This window comes from Corvus brachyrhynchos, unplaced genomic scaffold (genome assembly GCF_000691975.1).
Source record: "Corvus brachyrhynchos isolate BGI_N302 unplaced genomic scaffold, ASM69197v1 scaffold97, whole genome shotgun sequence".
Lineage (NCBI taxonomy): Eukaryota > Metazoa > Chordata > Aves > Passeriformes > Corvidae > Corvus > Corvus brachyrhynchos.
The window spans coordinates 5,161,547-5,179,508 of record NW_008239758.1 but is presented as its reverse complement, the minus strand read 5'-3'; the positions used below and the strand labels follow the sequence as shown (position 1 = coordinate 5,179,508).

General features: G+C 53.5%; 3 protein-coding genes across 3 annotated transcripts in view; 1 reads left to right on the top strand and 2 right to left on the bottom strand.

Moving 5' to 3' along the window:
* Positions 1 to 6: 6 nt before the first annotated feature.
* LOC103621300 (ras-related and estrogen-regulated growth inhibitor-like protein) lies at positions 7 to 3,559 on the top strand. The gene is made up of 4 exons (XM_008640086.2): positions 7 to 756; positions 1,171 to 1,224; positions 1,489 to 1,565; positions 2,124 to 3,559. Exons 1-4 carry the CDS (start codon positions 507 to 509, stop codon positions 2,547 to 2,549), a joined length of 807 nt encoding a protein of 268 aa, XP_008638308.2. The 5' UTR covers positions 7 to 506; the 3' UTR covers positions 2,550 to 3,559.
* A 218-nt stretch (positions 3,560 to 3,777) lies between these two features.
* Positions 3,778 to 9,861, bottom strand: PLIN1 (perilipin 1). The gene is made up of 9 exons (XM_008640085.2): positions 9,757 to 9,861; positions 9,066 to 9,124; positions 8,234 to 8,432; positions 8,022 to 8,104; positions 7,396 to 7,648; positions 6,931 to 7,211; positions 6,265 to 6,411; positions 5,334 to 5,567; positions 3,778 to 4,845 (listed from the first exon to the last, which is right to left on the bottom strand). Exons 2-9 carry the CDS (start codon positions 9,108 to 9,110, stop codon positions 4,468 to 4,470), a joined length of 1,620 nt encoding a protein of 539 aa, XP_008638307.1. The 5' UTR covers positions 9,111 to 9,124; positions 9,757 to 9,861; the 3' UTR covers positions 3,778 to 4,467.
* Positions 9,862 to 12,912: 3,051 nt separating this feature from the next.
* The window catches only part of PEX11A (peroxisomal biogenesis factor 11 alpha), a 6,030-nt gene continuing 980 nt past the window's right edge, over positions 12,913 to 17,962 (bottom strand). The window contains exons 2-3 of the mRNA XM_017742679.1: positions 17,502 to 17,617; positions 12,913 to 15,966 (exon numbers count right to left, since the gene is read on the bottom strand). Coding sequence (XP_017598168.1) covers positions 15,401 to 15,966; positions 17,502 to 17,617 — 682 coding nt within the window. The 3' untranslated portion in view covers positions 12,913 to 15,400. The remainder of the gene's footprint in view (positions 15,967 to 17,501; positions 17,618 to 17,962) is intronic.

Genomic DNA, 17,962 nt, shown 5'->3' with positions numbered 1-17,962 from the left:
GGCGCTCCATCACTCTTGGGATGCTTCGCCACTCACAGGGGGCTCCATCCCTCGTGAGATGCTTCGTCACGTGCGAGACCCCGTTAATCGTGAGGTGTTCCGTCTGTGGTGAAACACAGTTCCCCGACCCGTGAGATGCTCCGTCAGGCACAAGGGACTCGCATCTCTCGTGAGCTGCTTCATCGCTGACGAGACACCCCAGCACTTGTGACACTCCTCCACTCCTCGCAGACATTCCCACGATCACCGTGGGGAAGGGAGAAGGGGCTACGTGGCCCTGCCGAGGCACAAAGTGCTTGAGGTGGAGGCGTGGGCACCTCCTGGGATGCAGTTTGCGGAGCAGCTGGTGCAGACAGCTGGTGCTTCCCGGCCGCCCGCCGTGCTGGGGGCTGGCAGGGCCGGCTCAGCCACTGACGTATGTTCAGGACAATCTGAGCGATGACAAAGTTTTTCATCCGGCTGCCTGCAGTTCCCTCTGCACCGCCCCTGCGGCTGCGGGGAGGGGTATGGGGCCTCGTGGGTCCCCCGGGTGCCGTGGGAAGCGCTGGACTGTCGGCTGTGCCGAGCGGAGTTGTACACACGGCTGGGACTGCCGGAGGGGCACGGCCACGCTCGGCATGGGGCTCCGGCTCCCACTGCGCCGCAGCACCAGCTTCACCCCCGACCACCCTGCCCTCATGGAGGTGCCTGGCCCCACTGCCCTGAAGATGGAAGCGAACGTCCTTGTCATGGGAGCAGACAACGTAGGGAAATCAGGTGAGAACTGACCGTGAACTGGAACAGGGGATTCCCAGGCTGAAAACTGCAGCGGTGTTTGGAGGACGAGTGGCAGGGAACAGCCCACGGAGCAAATTGATGAGGTGGGGCTGAGCCCTGGGGTGCAGCTGTGATTCAAGGTGGGGACGCTGAGCACAACCTTGTAGGCAGCTGGTGAATGACAGGGAAAGGTATTTTGCACTGAGCTGCAGTTTGCTGATGCTCCGGGTCATGCTGATGCTTGGGTTTGTGCTGTGCCTCTGCTGCACTCACAGACCTGCTGGGGGGAACTCAGAGGTCGTTCTTGCTTGTAGGAGTTTACAATGGGATGGTGCCTGACTCTGCTCTGGATTTAGAAAGGAGAGTCCTCCAGGTTTAGGGTTATTCTGATGATTCCTGTCCTTCCCTCTGCAGCTCTGACCGTGCGTTTCCTGACCCGGCGTTTTATTGGAGAGTACGGAGACATGGGTGAGTGCCAGGCCAGGTCCAGGCCAGTTCCCAGCAGGGACTGGGGTTGAGAGACAACCCTGCTTCTGCCTATGGGATTTTATTGCAGCCTATCCTCTCCTGCCTTTCTCCAGAGCCTTTGCCTGCTCCCAGGGGCTCAATGTTGTATTTGTTCAGTGACCCATCTGTTTGCTCTGGAACTGCTTCTCTGGGGTGCAAAAGGTCCAGGGTGGCAGCTGGTGACACCATGAAGACGACTATTTTTTTTTCTTTCATGGGGGGCAGAATTCATCTACAGCCACAACCTGACTGTGGATGGCCGAGAGATTCTCTTCCACATCTGGGACGTCCCCAATTCCCAGGTGAGAGGGCTCCACTCCTATCACCCGCTTCTACCCCAGGGACAAAAAACCCCTTTACTGGATGTTACCTCTGGGGAACCACAGGCTGGGAGGTGCAGTTGAGCAAAGCTCTCAAATCGGAGTTTCATAGGTGACGGAACCCTTCTCACCTGCCAAGCACAGGGCAGCAGTGTTGCTGGCAGGGTAGCAATAGTTACCTTAGCCCAATGGCCCTCTGGCTGAGAACACTGGAGCTGAAGCACTGATGCTAATACAGGACTGTGCTAAAGAAGGGCAGGTGCTGCTCTGAGGTCCCCACACTCTTACCACCTACAGCCTGCAGTGCTTGGCAGCTGGGTGAGGGTTAGGGTTAGGGTGTGATGCTGAAAGCTGAATTGTTCCTCCGTGGTGAGGTCTGCCAGGTGCTGCTCTGCCCTCCTCAGTACTCCTCTTTCTCTCTGCCCTTTTGCTGTTCTCTAGCCGTCCCTGTCCCGTCAACCTCAGGATTGCCCTCTTCTAGCAGGCAGGCGTGGGGGGAGGGGGCCCGATAAAACAACCCTTCCTTTCCTCTTTCCCCAGGAGCAGGCAGAGGATGGCTCCTCAGAGGAGAAGCGAATCCAGTGGGCAGACAGCTTTGTCCTGGTCTACAGTATCTGTGACCGTGCCAGCTTCAACATCCTGCCCCTCAAAATCCAGTTCATCAAGGCAGCCAAGGAGGGGCAGAGCCAGGAGAAGGTGCCCATTGTCATTGTGGGCAACAAACGGGACCTGCACCACCAACGGGTGGTGTCCAGCGAGGAGGGGCGGCTCCTGGCCCTCTCTTTAGACTGCGGTTTCTATGAGGTGTCTGCAGCTGAGGCTTATCACGGGGCCCTCATGGTCTTCCATGGACTGGCCAAGCGTATCCCAGACACCAAGCTGGCTCTGAAGAAGGGTACAGGGATCCGTGGCATCGTCAAGACCATGTCGGCTGTGTTTGCCCGTAAGCGAACGGACTCCCTCTGAGCTACTGCACGGATGTTGCTGCCCTCTGTGCTGCCCAGCTGGGCCCAACCTCCTCACTGGGTGCCCATGGAGATGGTGCGTGTCTTTCCATGAGTGTGATGGGTTCCTTGCTGTCCTCCTAGCGTCAGGGTCTGGGTGTCCTGCCATGCACAGCCAGTGCAGCTGAGGACTGTAGTGTGTTACTCTTGGCTCTGCCATGGGACAGTCTCATCTCTTTGCTGTACCAGCTTTTTAGGTGCCTCCTGCTTTCTTCTCCTGTCCTCCAGCACTGGAAAACATGGGGTGATTTTGCCAAAGCTCCAGGCAGCAGCATCCCTAGCTCCTGCCACAGGACTGCCCAGGCTGTCAGCGAGTAGGGAAGAGATCCTGCTTTTGTACAGCACACGACTCCCTGTCTCTCCCCTCCTACCCTGGGATCCTTATTCCTCTTTAACACTCATCAGGATCCTCTTCAGTAACCCTGGAGCACCCATGAGCTGGAGAGGAGGTGGTTTCTCCGCTGAGGAGGCACTGGTAGTTCCCACGTCTGTATCACCGTGTGAGAGTGTCCCAGAGCCCACGGCACTGGCAGTCCTGGAGCATTTTGGTGAGGGCTGGTGCTTCCCATCCCCCTGCCTTGCTTTTGAACAGTCCTGCTCGTGGCCTTCTCCCCCACAGCCTTTCAGCGATCGCAGCCGTTTCCCTTGAGCGGGCGAGTGCTGTACAGGCTGTGCCTGGGAAAAGCCAGGCGCGGGGCTCGTTCCCAGGATGGGGATCGCACCACGCGCCTTCCCAAGCCACTCCTTCTGTAGGGCTGCCAGTCCCCGGGGAGGAAAGGAGGTGGGGAAAGGGGTCGCTGGGCTCCTTGATGAACCCTTCTCCTGCTGGGAGGTTTTTCCCTGCCTCTCCCAAACCCTTCCCTTTGAGCCCTGGGAAAGCAGTGTGTTGGAAGAGGGTTTGTGCGTGCTGAATGGACACTGATTTCTCTGCTGTGTTCTTCTGGAAATGCAATAAATTGTCTTTGGCAGGAAGCCCCGGCTCCTTGGAGCTGTGAATTTGTACTTGGGGCATGGGAAGAGACACGTACCGTGCTGGGCATGAGCACCCACTATTCCTGTGGCAGCTACCCACAGGGAATGTAACGGGATGTTTCCCACACCCGCTCCCCTGGCCCTGAGTTGGGGGTCTCACCCCACTCTGTTGCCTTGGTTGGGTGTCTCACTCCCATAAAGCAGCCGAGCACATGGGGTGAGCGGCGTGTGGTTTATTATTGCAGGTTTATTATTGCAGCAGATACAACAAGGTGGTGTGGGAAGCCAGGTGATCCTGTGGGAGAGGGGCTCCAAGAGCTCCACCTGTTCTCACCAGCCTTTTTCCTGACCCCACCAGCTGGGAGGGAGGTCCCAGGGCTTTCCCACTCATGAATCCTGCTGGTTGGTGGGGATCTTCAGCCCCTCCATGGAGGAGAAATCTGTGGCCAGGGATGGGCCCTGCAAGGAGGGATGGAGGGAGGAAGGATGGAGAAACAGGCTCTCTATGGTGATGTTTGACAGCTTTGCCATCCTCCCTGCTCTCTCTCACTGCTGTTCGCAATGTGTAGGCCATCTAAGTTCACTCTGTCTGCTGAGCAGGCTCCAAGGTAGCCTCGTGCCAGCCCTGGCTGGTCCCTTTCTTCTGGTCTCATGGTTCTTTCCACATCTCCTTCACCTTTCTAGTCCCACCTTCCCCCACCTTCTCCTTCCAGCAGCAGAGCTTTTGGTTGCCTTTATTCCCCCATCCTGGCCTTGATGCACTCCACAATAAGCTATCCCATGGCCTGTCTACCACTTCAAGCTCCTGTCCTGGAACAGGGGTGTGTGTGGGCAGCTGGCAGGGGCCCAGGCAAAGCGTGCTGAGGGGATTTGAGAGAGGCTGGGATGTGCTTGTCCCCCTCCCCGGCTCAGTCCTTCTTGAAGACAGGACTGTAGAAGTTGCCGTAGTAGGCCCGGCTGTACATGGACTCGGGGCTGAAGCGGTAGGAGCCCTCGCTCACCCGCCTGTTGTAGGGGGAGAAGGCGGATTTCCGCGGGAAGGGGTAGTCGGGATCGAAGGCAGGGCTGCGGTAGTAGTTGTGCCGCAGGAAGAGGGGGTCCTCGAGCCCCAGGAAGGACAGGGGGTGATGGCCGCGGTACTGCCGCCAGTCACTCCTTAGCTGGGATTTCTCCTCAGTGGAGGGGGCAGCAGGCTTGGTCTCCTCCTCCTCCTTCTTCTCCTTCTTCTCTGTGTTGGTCTTGCTGCCCCTGGATGCTTCTTCTTCCTTCACTGACTGTCTGCGGAGCTGAGAGATGGGGTAAGCACCTGGCCAGGCTGTACCCACCTGCCAGCCCTGCTCCACCTGTGCCACACAGCCCACCCTTAAATTGGGATAAGCCAGTTTGCCCCCAGGGTGGAGGGGAGTGGGTGGCTTGCAGCCCTTGAGCAGCTGTGGTGGAGAAATGGTCCCAGGGGAACAACAGGCTGAGGTAAAGGAGAGAGGACAGGATCTCAGCGTGAACTTTCACCTTCCCAGGAGTGTGGTCACACCTTGGCTTGGGCATGAACTGTGAATGTGCCACCACAGTCTGACCTGTTTGTTCTACTGGAGGCCTCACTGTCATGGCTTGGGGGATGCTCAGGAGGAGGGTGGGGCTGAGGGGTCTTCAAGGCACCCCATCCCCCAGTCTGGTACCCCCTGACATTGCCTGGAGTTATGGGGTGCTCATGGGAGGAGATTAAGCAAAATGGGGTTGCTGGAGATGGACAGGGCCTGGCTGGGGACAAACTCACCGGCACGTAGCTGTACAGGGTGCCCAGCAGATGCTTCGGGGCACTGACGAGGGTGCCCCCAAGAGCATCCACTGTCTCCATGGCCCTGGACAGCCTGCGGGGGGTGAAGAGGATCAAGCCCTCTGCCGCATCCCAGGCCACGGCTGGGACCTTCTTCACGCTGGAGATGCCAGAGGCGCAGGCTGTTTGCAGGTTGTGAGCCATGCTGCCCACCAGCCCGGGGTCCTGCCCTGCCTGCCCAGAGAAACCAGCTCAGCTCCTGGCCGTGGCCTCTGCCCCACCGGCCCCTCCAGGCAGAGCAGGGGTGGCCCTGGGTTCCCTATCCCCTTTGCAGCACTAATCCTGAGAGATTTCAGCTTGCTGCTCTGCAAAAGCCACCACAGCTCTTTGCAGCAGGGTCTCTCCCTCTCCCTGCCAGCTCCCCCCACTCCAGGCCCCGGGGGACCCTCTGCTCGGGGCTGTGCTTCCGCTGCAGGCAGAGGCAAAGGGCGCTGACCCCAACCTGCCGCTTCCCGTCCCCAGGTCCCAGCGGAGCCGAGGCTGGAGACTGTTCCCAGCGCCACTGGCTCACACCACCCCTCACAGCTGGGACCATGGCAGGGGGATTTTCAGAGGTGTTCAGAGGCTCAGTAGGGAGTTTGGTGCTGACATCCCACAGCTCCAAAGGAGTTTTGAACATACAAGCTGGGGTGACTTTGCCTGGCACAGAGGCTGCCCACAGCCCCCAGCTTTGGGGAATCAGGGAAGGGGACAGCTGGGGCTGCCCCACTGCCAACCCCTTCTTGCCTCCTCCAAGCTGCAGTTCAGGGTTGAGCAGGGGTGGGGGCCTGGTCCCCAAAGGTGTGGGGGAACAGCCTCCATGCTTGCATGCTGCATGGGTAGAAGGATGCTTTGGAGCATCCCCAGCTCATTGCTCTGCTTTTCTCCGTACCTTGGTGTGCTTGGTGTCTTTCTTCCCTGCCTTCTCCTGCTTCTGCTCTGGTGCCTTGCTCTGGTGCTGGCTCAGCCAGCCCGTGCTGCCCTGCCCATCACTGCGGGTCTGTGGGGCTGGGGGGACACTCGGCTTGGCCAGGCTACCCTGCAAGGGGAGCAAAAAGCCACGGCTCAGAGGGAGCTGGCTGGTCCCATCCACTCCATCCTGCTCAGCCTGAGGATTTCACAGGGGTGTGCAGGGAGCAGGGAGTTCATTTGTGCATCTGGGGAGAAACCCTGAGGGCAGATGGGAGCTCTGGGATTTTGGCACAGGCCAGGGAAGATATTCCCACTGCAGCATGGGATAGGAGAGGCACCTCCTTCTCCCCATCCCCTCTGGGTCTCTGCAGGGGCTTTTTGCTTTAGGAAAGATGCTATGGCAAGGCCATAAATCAACAATTACACACTGGGAGCCTGCTAAAAATAACTTGTCCCACTAATGTGGTACATGGTTACGTGTGAACATCATGCAGGAGCTGCCAGCCCCAGCTTGTCCTGCTGAGCAGGGGCAATGTACCCTGCTCAATTTGCTCCAAGGAGCTTGAAGTGTCTTGTCTGAAAGCAGAACCAGCTCCAAAGAGGATGTGGGGGAGCAGGAACCCAGCAGATGGGTCCTGGCACTCACCAGGATGGGGATCCAGGAGGCCAGCTCCTGCCCTTTGGTTTTGGCACGCTGGAGGCTTTGGGTGGTTTGCTGGTAAGCACGGTGGGACATGGTGCTGACCAAAGCGCTGATCCGGCCCAGGGTGCTGGGAGCACTGGGAGCGCTGGGAGTGCTGGGAGTGCTGGTTGTGCTGGGTGCACTGGGAGCCCTCGGAGCACTGGGAGTGTTGGGAGTGCTAGGAGTGCTGGGCTGCTGCTGGGATACCTTTGATGTTGACAGATGTTTCTTTTTGGACTTCTTCTCTAAAGGCAGAAGAGTACAGGCAGAAGAATGGTGGGAGGGTTACATCCTGGTGGGACAATCCTCCTAGGTAGCCTTATGCCAAAACCCAGGGGCTGCCTCCTGCCCTGTGCACCCCACAACCGAGGAGCCACCCAGCTAGTTGCCACCAAACTCCCTCAGAGGGGATTTGGGCATCAGGACTACCTGCTTCTTCATCCTCCTCTGGCAGCAGGTATTCCATCAGCTTCTCCAGCCCTCCCAGGGCTGTGTCGACCCCTGCAGCTGCCATCTGGGTCACCGAGTTCTTCCTCGTGTACTTGGCTGTTGTTTCCACAGTGTTCTTGGTGGCCTCATAGCCCTCTGCTGCCAGCTCTATGATCTTATCCACGGAGCTGCCAATGGTGCTTTTGGCGCTTTGGAGGGGGCAGGAGATGGTGTCCTTCAGTTCAGATGCAAGCTGTGGGCACAGAGGTGGAGAACAGCCCCACTGGTGTGCTTGGGGTGGCATGGGACAGCCAGAGGGACTGCAGGGACCCCATCCATGGCCATGCCGGCGAACAGCTCCAAGAGTGACATAACACCTCTCTCCAACCTGGGCTGGGGGTAGCTGGCAGGGATGGGACACAGGGCATTGTCGACTTATATTTGGGAGCCCAAGCTGTTCTTTAGGCTGCAGCAGCCCTTGGAGGAGCCCTCACTTGGAGATGCTGCTGTGTTTCCCAGCCAGCAGCCCCTCACCATCCAGAAACAAGACAACAAGACTAGAGGAGATACGCTGTGGGCTCTTCAGAGGGGCTGGGGGGTCCCAGATTGTCCTGCCTGTGACCTACCTTGTCAACAGGGTACTGGAGGGCAGGGATCTTCTCCTCTAGGTGGTCCAAGCCCCGGCAAGCCAGGTTGTTGGCTACAGTGACTGCCTTGGGCAAAAGCATGGTAAGAAATGCGCCTGGCTGTGCCAGGCACGTGCTTGTGCCAGCACTGTCCCACCAGGGGAGGCTCTGGTGGGGCCCCCTGCCACATCCCTCCCAGCACGTGGACTCACACTGCGGCTCCAGCCGGCGCACCACGGGCTCCATGCCCCACATGGCCAGGGCACCGGCACCCTGCACGCCACGCTCGTACACCTCACACACCGAGGCCATCAGCGGGTGGGACTCCTTGGTGCTGCTGTACTTCCTCTGCAGGGTCTCGCAGGTCGAGCTCACCACGGGCAGCTGCAGGACCCTCTGCAGCACGTTCTCCTGCAAGGGCAGATGGGCATGGGTGAGCCAAGAGCCCTTCCCTGAAGAGTGCCCCATTGCCCACACACCGGTGGCTCTTGGTGGGTTGCAGTGACCAGAGGACCTCGGCTTGCACAGGAGGAGGAGGAAGCCATTTCTCAAGCCCCACTGAGGGTCTCCCAGGTATGTTGTGTAAGGACGAGCAGGCTCGCTGCTGCCACTGAGGGAGCAGGGACACTGCAGGCATGTCCCAAGGGAGACAGTCCCCACTCCTCCAATTGTCCAAGAACAGCTACTTGGGTGCTCCCTCTGGCTTCCCACCCTGGTGGAAACCTCCATGACTTCTGGAGGTTTGGGGACTAAATGGGGCACGGATGAAGGACAGGCACAGTTGGCAGTTATCAGTTAGTCCTTGCATCAGCTCAAGGTTAACTTTTTTGAATCGGAACTATTTAATTTCAAGCAAGTAAAAAGGTTTATCCTTTCCCTTTGATGATGCTCTATACTACTGCAGGTACAGATCCGTATAAAAATAACACAGGCACATGTGGGATGGCGTGAGATGTGGCTGGCATTCATCCAGCAGTCAATACACACTACCTGGCCCCCTTGGCACATCTCTGCCCTCCTCTCTCTCCCTTTCCCTTCACCCACCTTGGCACTTCCATCCTGCAGAGCCTGAGTCTTCTTCACCGTCATCGTGGCGCATCCACCTGCAAAGCAAAGTTGGGAGCCGCAGACTCTGCCTGAAGGCAGGGCTGGGCTTGGGCTCCCCCCTCATTCCTGCACCCCCCAAACACAGCAGCTGGGCTGACACACATCTCCCATGGGTGCAATGGACGCGGCATTGCCCAACGCTTGACTTTTTACCAGTTAAACTGTAAAACCAAAGGCTGCACGCAGCCCTGCCCTGCTCATGTGCCTTAACACCCAAAGATACAACAAAATTAGTTGAGAGGCATCTAGTTTAGAGAAATTATGGTATGGGCAGGATAAAAGATGCTGGCAAAGCAAACTCAGAGAAACCAGGATGCTAACAGATGTGCATGAGAATAGACTCTGGCTGAGGAGGGGTAAGAATGCAGCACAGGAGCAGATAGAAGAGTAGTGGGTAGGGATGTTTTGAGATGTCCAGCTGAGGTCAGCATCCCCCTCACACACATCTGCTTCTAATGCCAACACTCATCCCTGTGAAAACAGCTCCAGCTCCCAGCCCCAGCACAGACCCCCTTTTCTTAGCAGCAGATGAAATTCTGGAAATCTAGAGAGAATGGGTGATCCCTGCTTTCACTCCCTGGTCCCACAGAAGCTGACCTGGAGCACCCAGAGGGCACAGGCTACTCACCAAGGGCCAGCCTGTCCCCAACAGAGCAGGAGCAGAGAGCAGTGTCTGCACCGTTCCTTCACCCGGGTCCTGTGAGGGTGATGCACTGGGCTCTGGCCACTACCACCACCACGAGGCCCCACCTCCCAGTTGCGTGGGCTTGGGAGCTGACGGATTGTGGTGGAAAGGGGCCAAGGAGCTCCCTGAAACCACCGTAATTGGGAACAGATGATGGCAGAAAATCCCCTTTGTTGCCTTCCCTGCAGAGTCCAGAAGCTGCAGCCTGGCTGAAATGCTCCGGGGTTTAACACCACTGCTTCCACAGAAGATCAGAAGAAGCTGCCCTTGGACCTCACCACCTCAAAAGCAACAGATCTTGAGCAGACAGGGAGAAGGGGAAGAGTCAGGCAGGGTTTCCTAAGAGATGAAAACCTTCCTGTATTTCTGTAAGCCCTGTTATGCCTCATGATGGACCAGGATACGATCCTGTCGGGAAACCTAACACAGACCAAGAACATGGTTTCTCCCCAGGAGAGTTTACTAAGCACAGGGAGTAGAAGGCAGATGTGGGGAGACATATTCTGCTTGAAACAATCTGGTTTGGGCAGGTTTGTAATTTCTAAGACGATTAATGAGGCTTTTGGTGAGGAGGCTTTAGCTGAGGGTCAGGGCAGACACTACATTAGGAAAGCTTTAGGCATTTGGGGTACAGGGAGAAGAATATCAGTTTGGAAGTGATCTCGGGAGATCACCTCATTCAACTCTTGCTCAAAGCAGGGCTACTCTCAAAGCCAGATCAGGCTGCTCGAGGTTCTCGTCCAGTCTTAAAAACTTCCAGGGATAAGATTCTCTTCTCTCTGGGGCCCAGTTCCTGTGCTAACCATACTAATGGTTTAACTATTTTTTCCTTATGTCCAGCTGGAATTTTCTTTGTTGCAATTTGTGTCTGACATCTCCTGTCCTTGCTCTGTGCACCTCTGAGCAGAATTTGTGCCCCAGCTGGTGCTGGTGCAGCATGTGTTCCATGCCCCTCAATGCCTTATCTCTCAATGATCCTCTGCTGGACTCTAGTCAAGATCTCTCCTGTGATGGTGGGACCAAAACAGGACACGGTTCCCCAAATGTGGACTCACAAATGCTTTGTGGAGGAACAACTGCCCTCCTTGACCTGCCAGCAATGCTCTCACTAAAACGCTGCTCTTCCATGGCCTCACTGCACAGGAGGCACACTGAGGACTCACACCATCATTAACAAATTCATTTGTGGTACTGACTGAAAAAAACCACACCACCTGTGAGGGGCCAGGCCAGGTCATGGTTATTGACTACGGATGAGCCACACTGATGAGGACAATGTGGTGGAAAGGGGACAAATGCCAGAGGACAAGGCAATAATCAGGGAGATCAGTGCAGATGAGTGGTCCAGGGCTGCTGTGTGTCCTGGACCAGCTGGCACAAGGCAGGGAGACCCTTGGCATGTGGCTCACGATGCCCACAGCTGCCCAGCACTCCTGTGCAGGACATGGAGGTGAGCACCCAACACATCTCTGTGGCTCTCTGCTTGTGGCTGCACTGCTTGTACTTGGGGGTGGGAGGCTTGGGAAAGCCACAGATGGCAGAAGAATACCCCCTTTCCTTCCCAAAGAGTGCAGAGTTCACTGCCAGCCCAGGGCTGTGCCTGCCTTGCTGGCTGGGTACAGAGGCACATGAACGTGCTGGGCTGCCTCCAGCTGGGTGCTGGGGTCAGTCACTGCCCTTGAGACAGAGGGACAAAGGGCACCAGCCTGCTTAAAGGTTTGCCCTCTTGGCACTGAGATGTTTTCCAGCCCTGCTGGCCTGGCTAAAAGTGCAGAGGGCACGGCAACCTCCTCTCTGCCTTGGCTGGAGTCAGGAGCCAACACAGCCTTTGCCCTACTAACGCCTGTGCTCATCCCCTCCCCTTCCTCTGGGGCAAAGGCTGTGCCAGCCCTGGCTCTGCAGGGCAAAGGTACCACGGCCTCCCTGCCCCACCACTCCAGCTCACACCACAAACACTTCCTGTGCTCCTGCAGGCAATGTTTAGAGCTCACAGGATCTGCAGGGTGCAGGGAAGCAGTTCCACACCCCTGTCTCTGCAGTCTGCTCTGTACTCATTCATATACCATGGCGAGGGGATGAGCCAGATCCCCAAAGCCCTGCAAGGCACCTTCTCACTTCGGTCTGTGAGGGGGCTAGAGAAGGATCTGATCCATTTCCATGCAGGATCAGCAGCCCCATAACCACTGCTGACAGATGTCTGCCCAGTTTCTTTATAAGGACTGCCCTCCTGGGCAATCTATTTAGATTTTTATTTTACTTGCAGTTCAAAAGAAGTGTGATTTAATTCTTTGTGGCAATATAAAAGTATTACCTCCTGGCTTTAGCGACTGATTTATTGCCTCGCTCTTGGCAGAAGAGCTTTTAGACACTTGAAGACTACTCACACCCTCCCCCAGTCACACTTCCTCTACAGAACTGGTTCATTTGGTATCTCCCTGGAGATGTTGGTTTTTAACCTTTGACTGCTCACCTGGGAATCCCCAATGGCTCACACATTCCTTGAAATGTCATGCCAAGCACAGTGTTAATGTTGGGAAGGCCTTGTCTGTAAGCAGAAGAGAAGATGACCACTCTCCTACTGTTTCCATTACAAAATGTGTATGAGGCCACTGATCCAGAAGGAAACTCTTGCTAAAGCATTCCTGAATGCCATGCTTTATACTTTGTTCAGGAGCTGACATTTTGGAGCTTCCAAGTTTGCAAGACTCTCACTGCAGGGGGTAGGAGCTAACAGTGAGCTCAGTTTAATGGTTATCCTGGCTCCATCCCTTGCCACCTCTGCTGGAGATGTTACCCTTTGTTCCCTCCCTGAACTGGAATTTGTCATTAAACCATGACCATCCAAATGAAAGGCTGTTCATAACATGCAGTTTTACCTGATACTCATGTATTTCTTAATGTTTTTTGCAGCTGAAATGGTGACTCTGAACTAGCTGGATGAATCTGTCTGCCAGCTGGCTACTGCAAAAGGGAAGCTCCAGCACCCAACCACAGGCAATGCCTCTTTAACAGTATCACCCTGCATAAAATTCAGAGATGGGAGGAATCCTCCCTCCTTCAGCATCTTTACACCACCTTCTCAGTTATACACAGACACAGTGCCACACTCATCACAGTTTATTGCTCATTTTCAAACACCTTGTTCTTACTCCAATTGCTGTATTAGAAACAGATACAAAACAAGGCACTAAAAGGATTTTCTCCATATGATCCTGATCCTATGGCTTCAGTTGCATTACATGAAGGTACCTTAAATCACCAGCCTCCAGCTGAGGAGCAGAAGGCAAATATTAAGTGCTTAACATCCAGTACCAGAGGTACTCCTGTATGTTCTAGCCTGCATCATGGAGAATGGGCCAGGTAGGGCTGAGACAGGCTGAAAACTCACCCCCCATCTCCCACATTAAGGCTGTACATGCTAATCCACACCAGGCCCTACCCAGAGACATCGAAGCCTGGCTCAGGGCTTTGCACAGCGTTTGCCTGCAGGGCACAGGGAGGGGGAGATTGGGCTACATCCCTGTATGGGATTCCCTGCAAAGTGTAAGAGAGCAAGAGAAAGCAGTTTGCAAACCAGTGAAAGTATTTTGTGAAATATTTTGCATCTGAGAGCTCCTCTGAGTGGGATTGAGAACACATTTTTTGCAATAAGATGGAATTCTGTAGACAAAAGGTGGTCAAACCTCCACGGTCAGATCATCAAGACTCCTCCTCCTTTCTTCCAGGGGTTGCTACACACTGGGATAATGATCAAATCTGACCAAGGGAGGGATGGGTTCACATTGCCAGGAGATGAAAGACAAATGGAGAATGAAACAAAAAAATTCCATTGTTATAAAGGAGAGGAAGCCTAGAATATAACATATCCCACACACAATGCTCCATTTTGGCCTGAACTGCCAGTATGCTCTACTTTTAATGCTACTCATTTCCATATAAAAAAGAAGAGCTGCTGAAGGCCACATCTGGTCTTCAAACACAATTATCCTGCCCAGCAACCTCTTACTTTTTAAACACTTCACTGGCAGGCTATCACTTCATATTCAAACTGGAAGTAATTCCAAGCCCAACCACAACAACTTCAGGTAAACTGGAGCACCGCCTCTCCTGCCTACTTAATTCCATATCCTTTGCCTTTTAATAAAGGAGACCCACACCTTTTAATTTTCTGTTTTTAGACAGCATCAGAAATAATAAGAGAACACGTTGGTCCAGGTTATTATAGTCTGTTCACATCTCCTTGACAGATGAAACAAGGAGTTCTTACACCAGGAAGCGGCAGAACACACAGGCCTAACTCTGATAAAGAAAAAAGTTAAATTTATCCCCTATATAATGTGCAATTTTGTCTCAGATGGTGTCAGACTGGTACTCTGCAAAGTCAGGAGCAGCAAAAACTGCATGCCATGCTAGACAGCTGGACACAGCATTTCTGTTTTAACCCAGTTACACTGCCAGTGAGGTCAGTGATGAACAGTAATGCAGTTGCAGGGCAAACATGAAGCATTTTCAAGTGGTTGAACCCATTCAGCCAGCGAGAGAACACACAACCAATCTTGTGGTCATGAGCAGGGAGGATAGGGAGCACCAGATAAGAAAATCGAAACCATGAATGCCCAAATCCAGTAAAAAGCTTTTCTTCTCCCAGGGAATTCTGATGTTAACATGACCAGCTCCATTCTCTTCCCTCCTGGAGCTTGCACAACTAGAAACACGTCCTTGCAGTTTTTCTGACTCAGAGAGCTCTGAGCCAGGCTTCTCTCCTTAACAGCAGGTTCCAAAGTCCTCATTATACTGGAATTTTTAATGTTAAATTAAAAGAAAAAAACAAGGTCCTTATCACAATATGATTAATGGAAAATTGTTGTGCTTGCAGTTACAGGGGTTTGGGAGTTAATGTGCTTTCCTGCACCAAAGCTCTCAGCTGTGGCTGGCTGGAGCAGTCAGAGTCACTGGCCGACAGTCCTTGGCTCACAGTATCAAAGGAAATGAAGAAAGTGCAGATTTTGTGGGACAGGAGTTGGCACTCACTAGAGTACAGCTCCAGCACCACCAGTGCACACCACAGAGATCATCTCCAGGTGCACTCAGACAGTGCCTGCAGGACACAGGATCCACCAACCCAAACCCATCAGAATGCTCATCCCTGACTTCAGGCCATTCTAACCTGCCTTAGCCCACTCCAGACAATCTGACTGTTGGGACCTTGGGTTAGTGAACTGAAGCTTTCCAGTGTAAACATGATTAGTCATGAATCATATACCTATTGCAGTTGCCTATGCAGCTATTTCACAACCCTGTATTAAAATAAATGAATATTTTCTTATCTAGCAGCCAAGTTCCAAGTCCTCTTTCTGTTTGTGAAATATTACTTGGCCTCCTCTCTCCACTCCATCAGGGAGTGTGTCATGGCACCAAATTCATCTGCAAAGGCACAAGGAAGGAAAAAGGGCAGAATTCACTTATTCAGAGGAGAAAATTAGTCTTGAGGTTATTGTAAGACACGATCATTCAAAAGTGCCATATGAAGATAAAAATCTATCAGAAGATCAAAGCTGCAGCCTCATACTATGCAGCTCCTTTTATGTCACTGTTTCAGCTTCAGATGTGGGATTGCTAGTGTGAGGATCCCCACCAGGGAGGAGAGGAGGCCGCAGAAACCAATCATTCCTGGGTTGGTTTTGTAGATTCCCAGCGTATCCAAAGGGCCTGAAAGATCACAGAGGTTCTTCATCAAGTCCAGCAGCAAAGGAGGATTCCTTTTCAGTATCTGAAAGAGCTGGCAGAGAAAACCGTGCACACCATCACTTTTCACACCGTTTAGTTCCTTGCTGTGCTCCTGCCAGAAGGAATTCTCCTTGGTCTGTTCTTCCAGCGCAGCTTGTTCCAGCCTCCAGGAGATCTCATACCAGTCCCTGGCCAGATTCATCAGGAGTGAGCAGTAGTAGCACTTGGTAGCCCAGTTCTGCCACTTGGGTTTGTCGATGTCCGGCTGGAGCCCGACGCTCCTGAGCCACAGCACCGCGTCGCACACGAAGTACAGGGCCCGGCTCAGGTGCGAGGCTGTGAGGCAGAAACGAGGAACCACCTCGGGCAGCTCTGCAGTTCTCCTCGCTGCCACCAAGGCGTGCACCACGTTTCCCAGTCTGAGCACTGCAAGAAACCCCACAAAGGTTAGCACGGCCTGGCCTCACGAAGAAGCCGGCCTGCCACTGTCTGCAAGTACTTTTACAAAACTTAGACGGCTTTGGGCATTTCTGTGCTTAAGCATTTGCTGGAATTAGTGAGGAAAGGGGTGTAAACATCTCAGTTCTGTGTAAACATCACCAGCCCAGGACCTACACACGTGTTTTGTCAATAGCCAGGACTTGCAGCCTCTCCTGCCACTCTGTTCTTGCACCTGGGTGCCCTCTGGACCAGTATCACCCTCAGCTCGGCAGGAGTCAGTGCCAGCAAATAAAGAACACAAACAGAGCCTCTAATTTCAGATGTACACCTCGCTGGATTTTACCTCACTCTGTGGACAGAAGATGTTACTGCATTAATCCTATTGCAGTCATGAGCTACAGCTTTCCTAAGTGTCTGTGAAAGCCGGTGATTCACGTGCTGAGCACAGAGACCAAAATCCCTCCTCAAACATGAATCTGTCAGAGGGACTTGTAGCTCCCTGCAAACTGTGTGGAACAGCATATTCCATTTCAAGCTACAACAATCAGGCAAACCTGATTTCACCTGCTGCACAATTTGGGTTTTGTTCCCTGAATGTTAATACAATATTATTCAAAACACTTTTTACACCCTGCTGCCCTGTCACAGTGGCAAATGTTGGCAGCACCCAAGCCTGGTGGAACTACAAGAGCCCTGAATTTAGGCCTGATGTCTGTGAGTGATTTGTTTAGCAGAAGCACGAGAATTATGGCTATGCTGACAAACCAATTGGCCTCCCTACTAGAAATTACCATACTCTGGAGCTAATGGAATAATAAACAAATCCATGGCAATACCATAGATTAGAATATTTGTCTCATATTGTTGCAGTTGTTCCAGGATTGAGCAATTGAGAAGTGGGTGGAAGACCAAGCTGAAAACAAGGGATACAAATATAGCAACAGCGTAACCATCGTGGATGCAACCGTGACACAGAATGGAGGGATGCAAACGGCCAGGCTGTGCGAGAAGCATGGAAGGGTATGTGATTTAGTGGGGCATAAATGCTAAAGAAAATTAATAAGTAGATATAAAAGCCATATTGAAGGATGGTCCTTCCAAAGTGATTTTTTTGGATGATGATCTTTTAACGCTGGCTTGTCTCAACCCATCAGCTGGAAGGACTAATGAGCACACAGTGAGCCAGCCTTGCCTTGTAACCCTGCTCTGTCCTTGAACAGAGACGACAGCTTGGCCTCTACAACAACAGCTGACTGTTAACTTATTCCTCTCATCGTTCCAGCAGTAATTCCGATTGCCTAACTGGAGAGGAGGCTGAGGAAGTAAAAAAAGTCTATCTGGCCCTACCTAGCCTGGCAAGCCATGGCAGGGATAAGGTCTATCGACAATTTTGTAAATATACTAAAAGAGGTTTTGTGGCTTAAGGTAGGTTAACTGCAGAAAACACAAGGCCAGGAGCTGTTTTACTGGAAGGAACAAGTGAAGAAGGTCTTAATCCTCTAGACACCAGGTATACTTACTTTTCCGGCCAGAGCTCATGCTAGATTCCAACTGCTTGAGTTTCATTACCAGCTTCTTTTTATCGGTTTTATTCTCTATTAAATAGCTAAGTAACATGCATGTGTACTGAGTGGCTCTGGAAGGGAAAAAACGAGAGGGAGACACAGGTGAGACACAGACAATCACGGGATGGCAGCAGCAGGACAGGTTTATTTCACAGAATCACAGAATTGTCAGGGCTGGAAGAGAACTCTGGAGACCACCCAGTCCAACCCCACTGTCAAGGCAGGGTCACCGGCAGCGGGTGACACAGGAAGGCGCCCAGGGGGGTTTGGAATGTCACCAGAGAGGGAGACCCCAGGGCTCTGCCACCCGCAATGTAAAGAAGCTCTTCCTCACGCTGAGGTGAAACTCCTTGCGTTTTACTTTACGGCCATTGCTCCTCGTCCTGTCGCTGGGCACCACGAGCCTGGCACCGTCC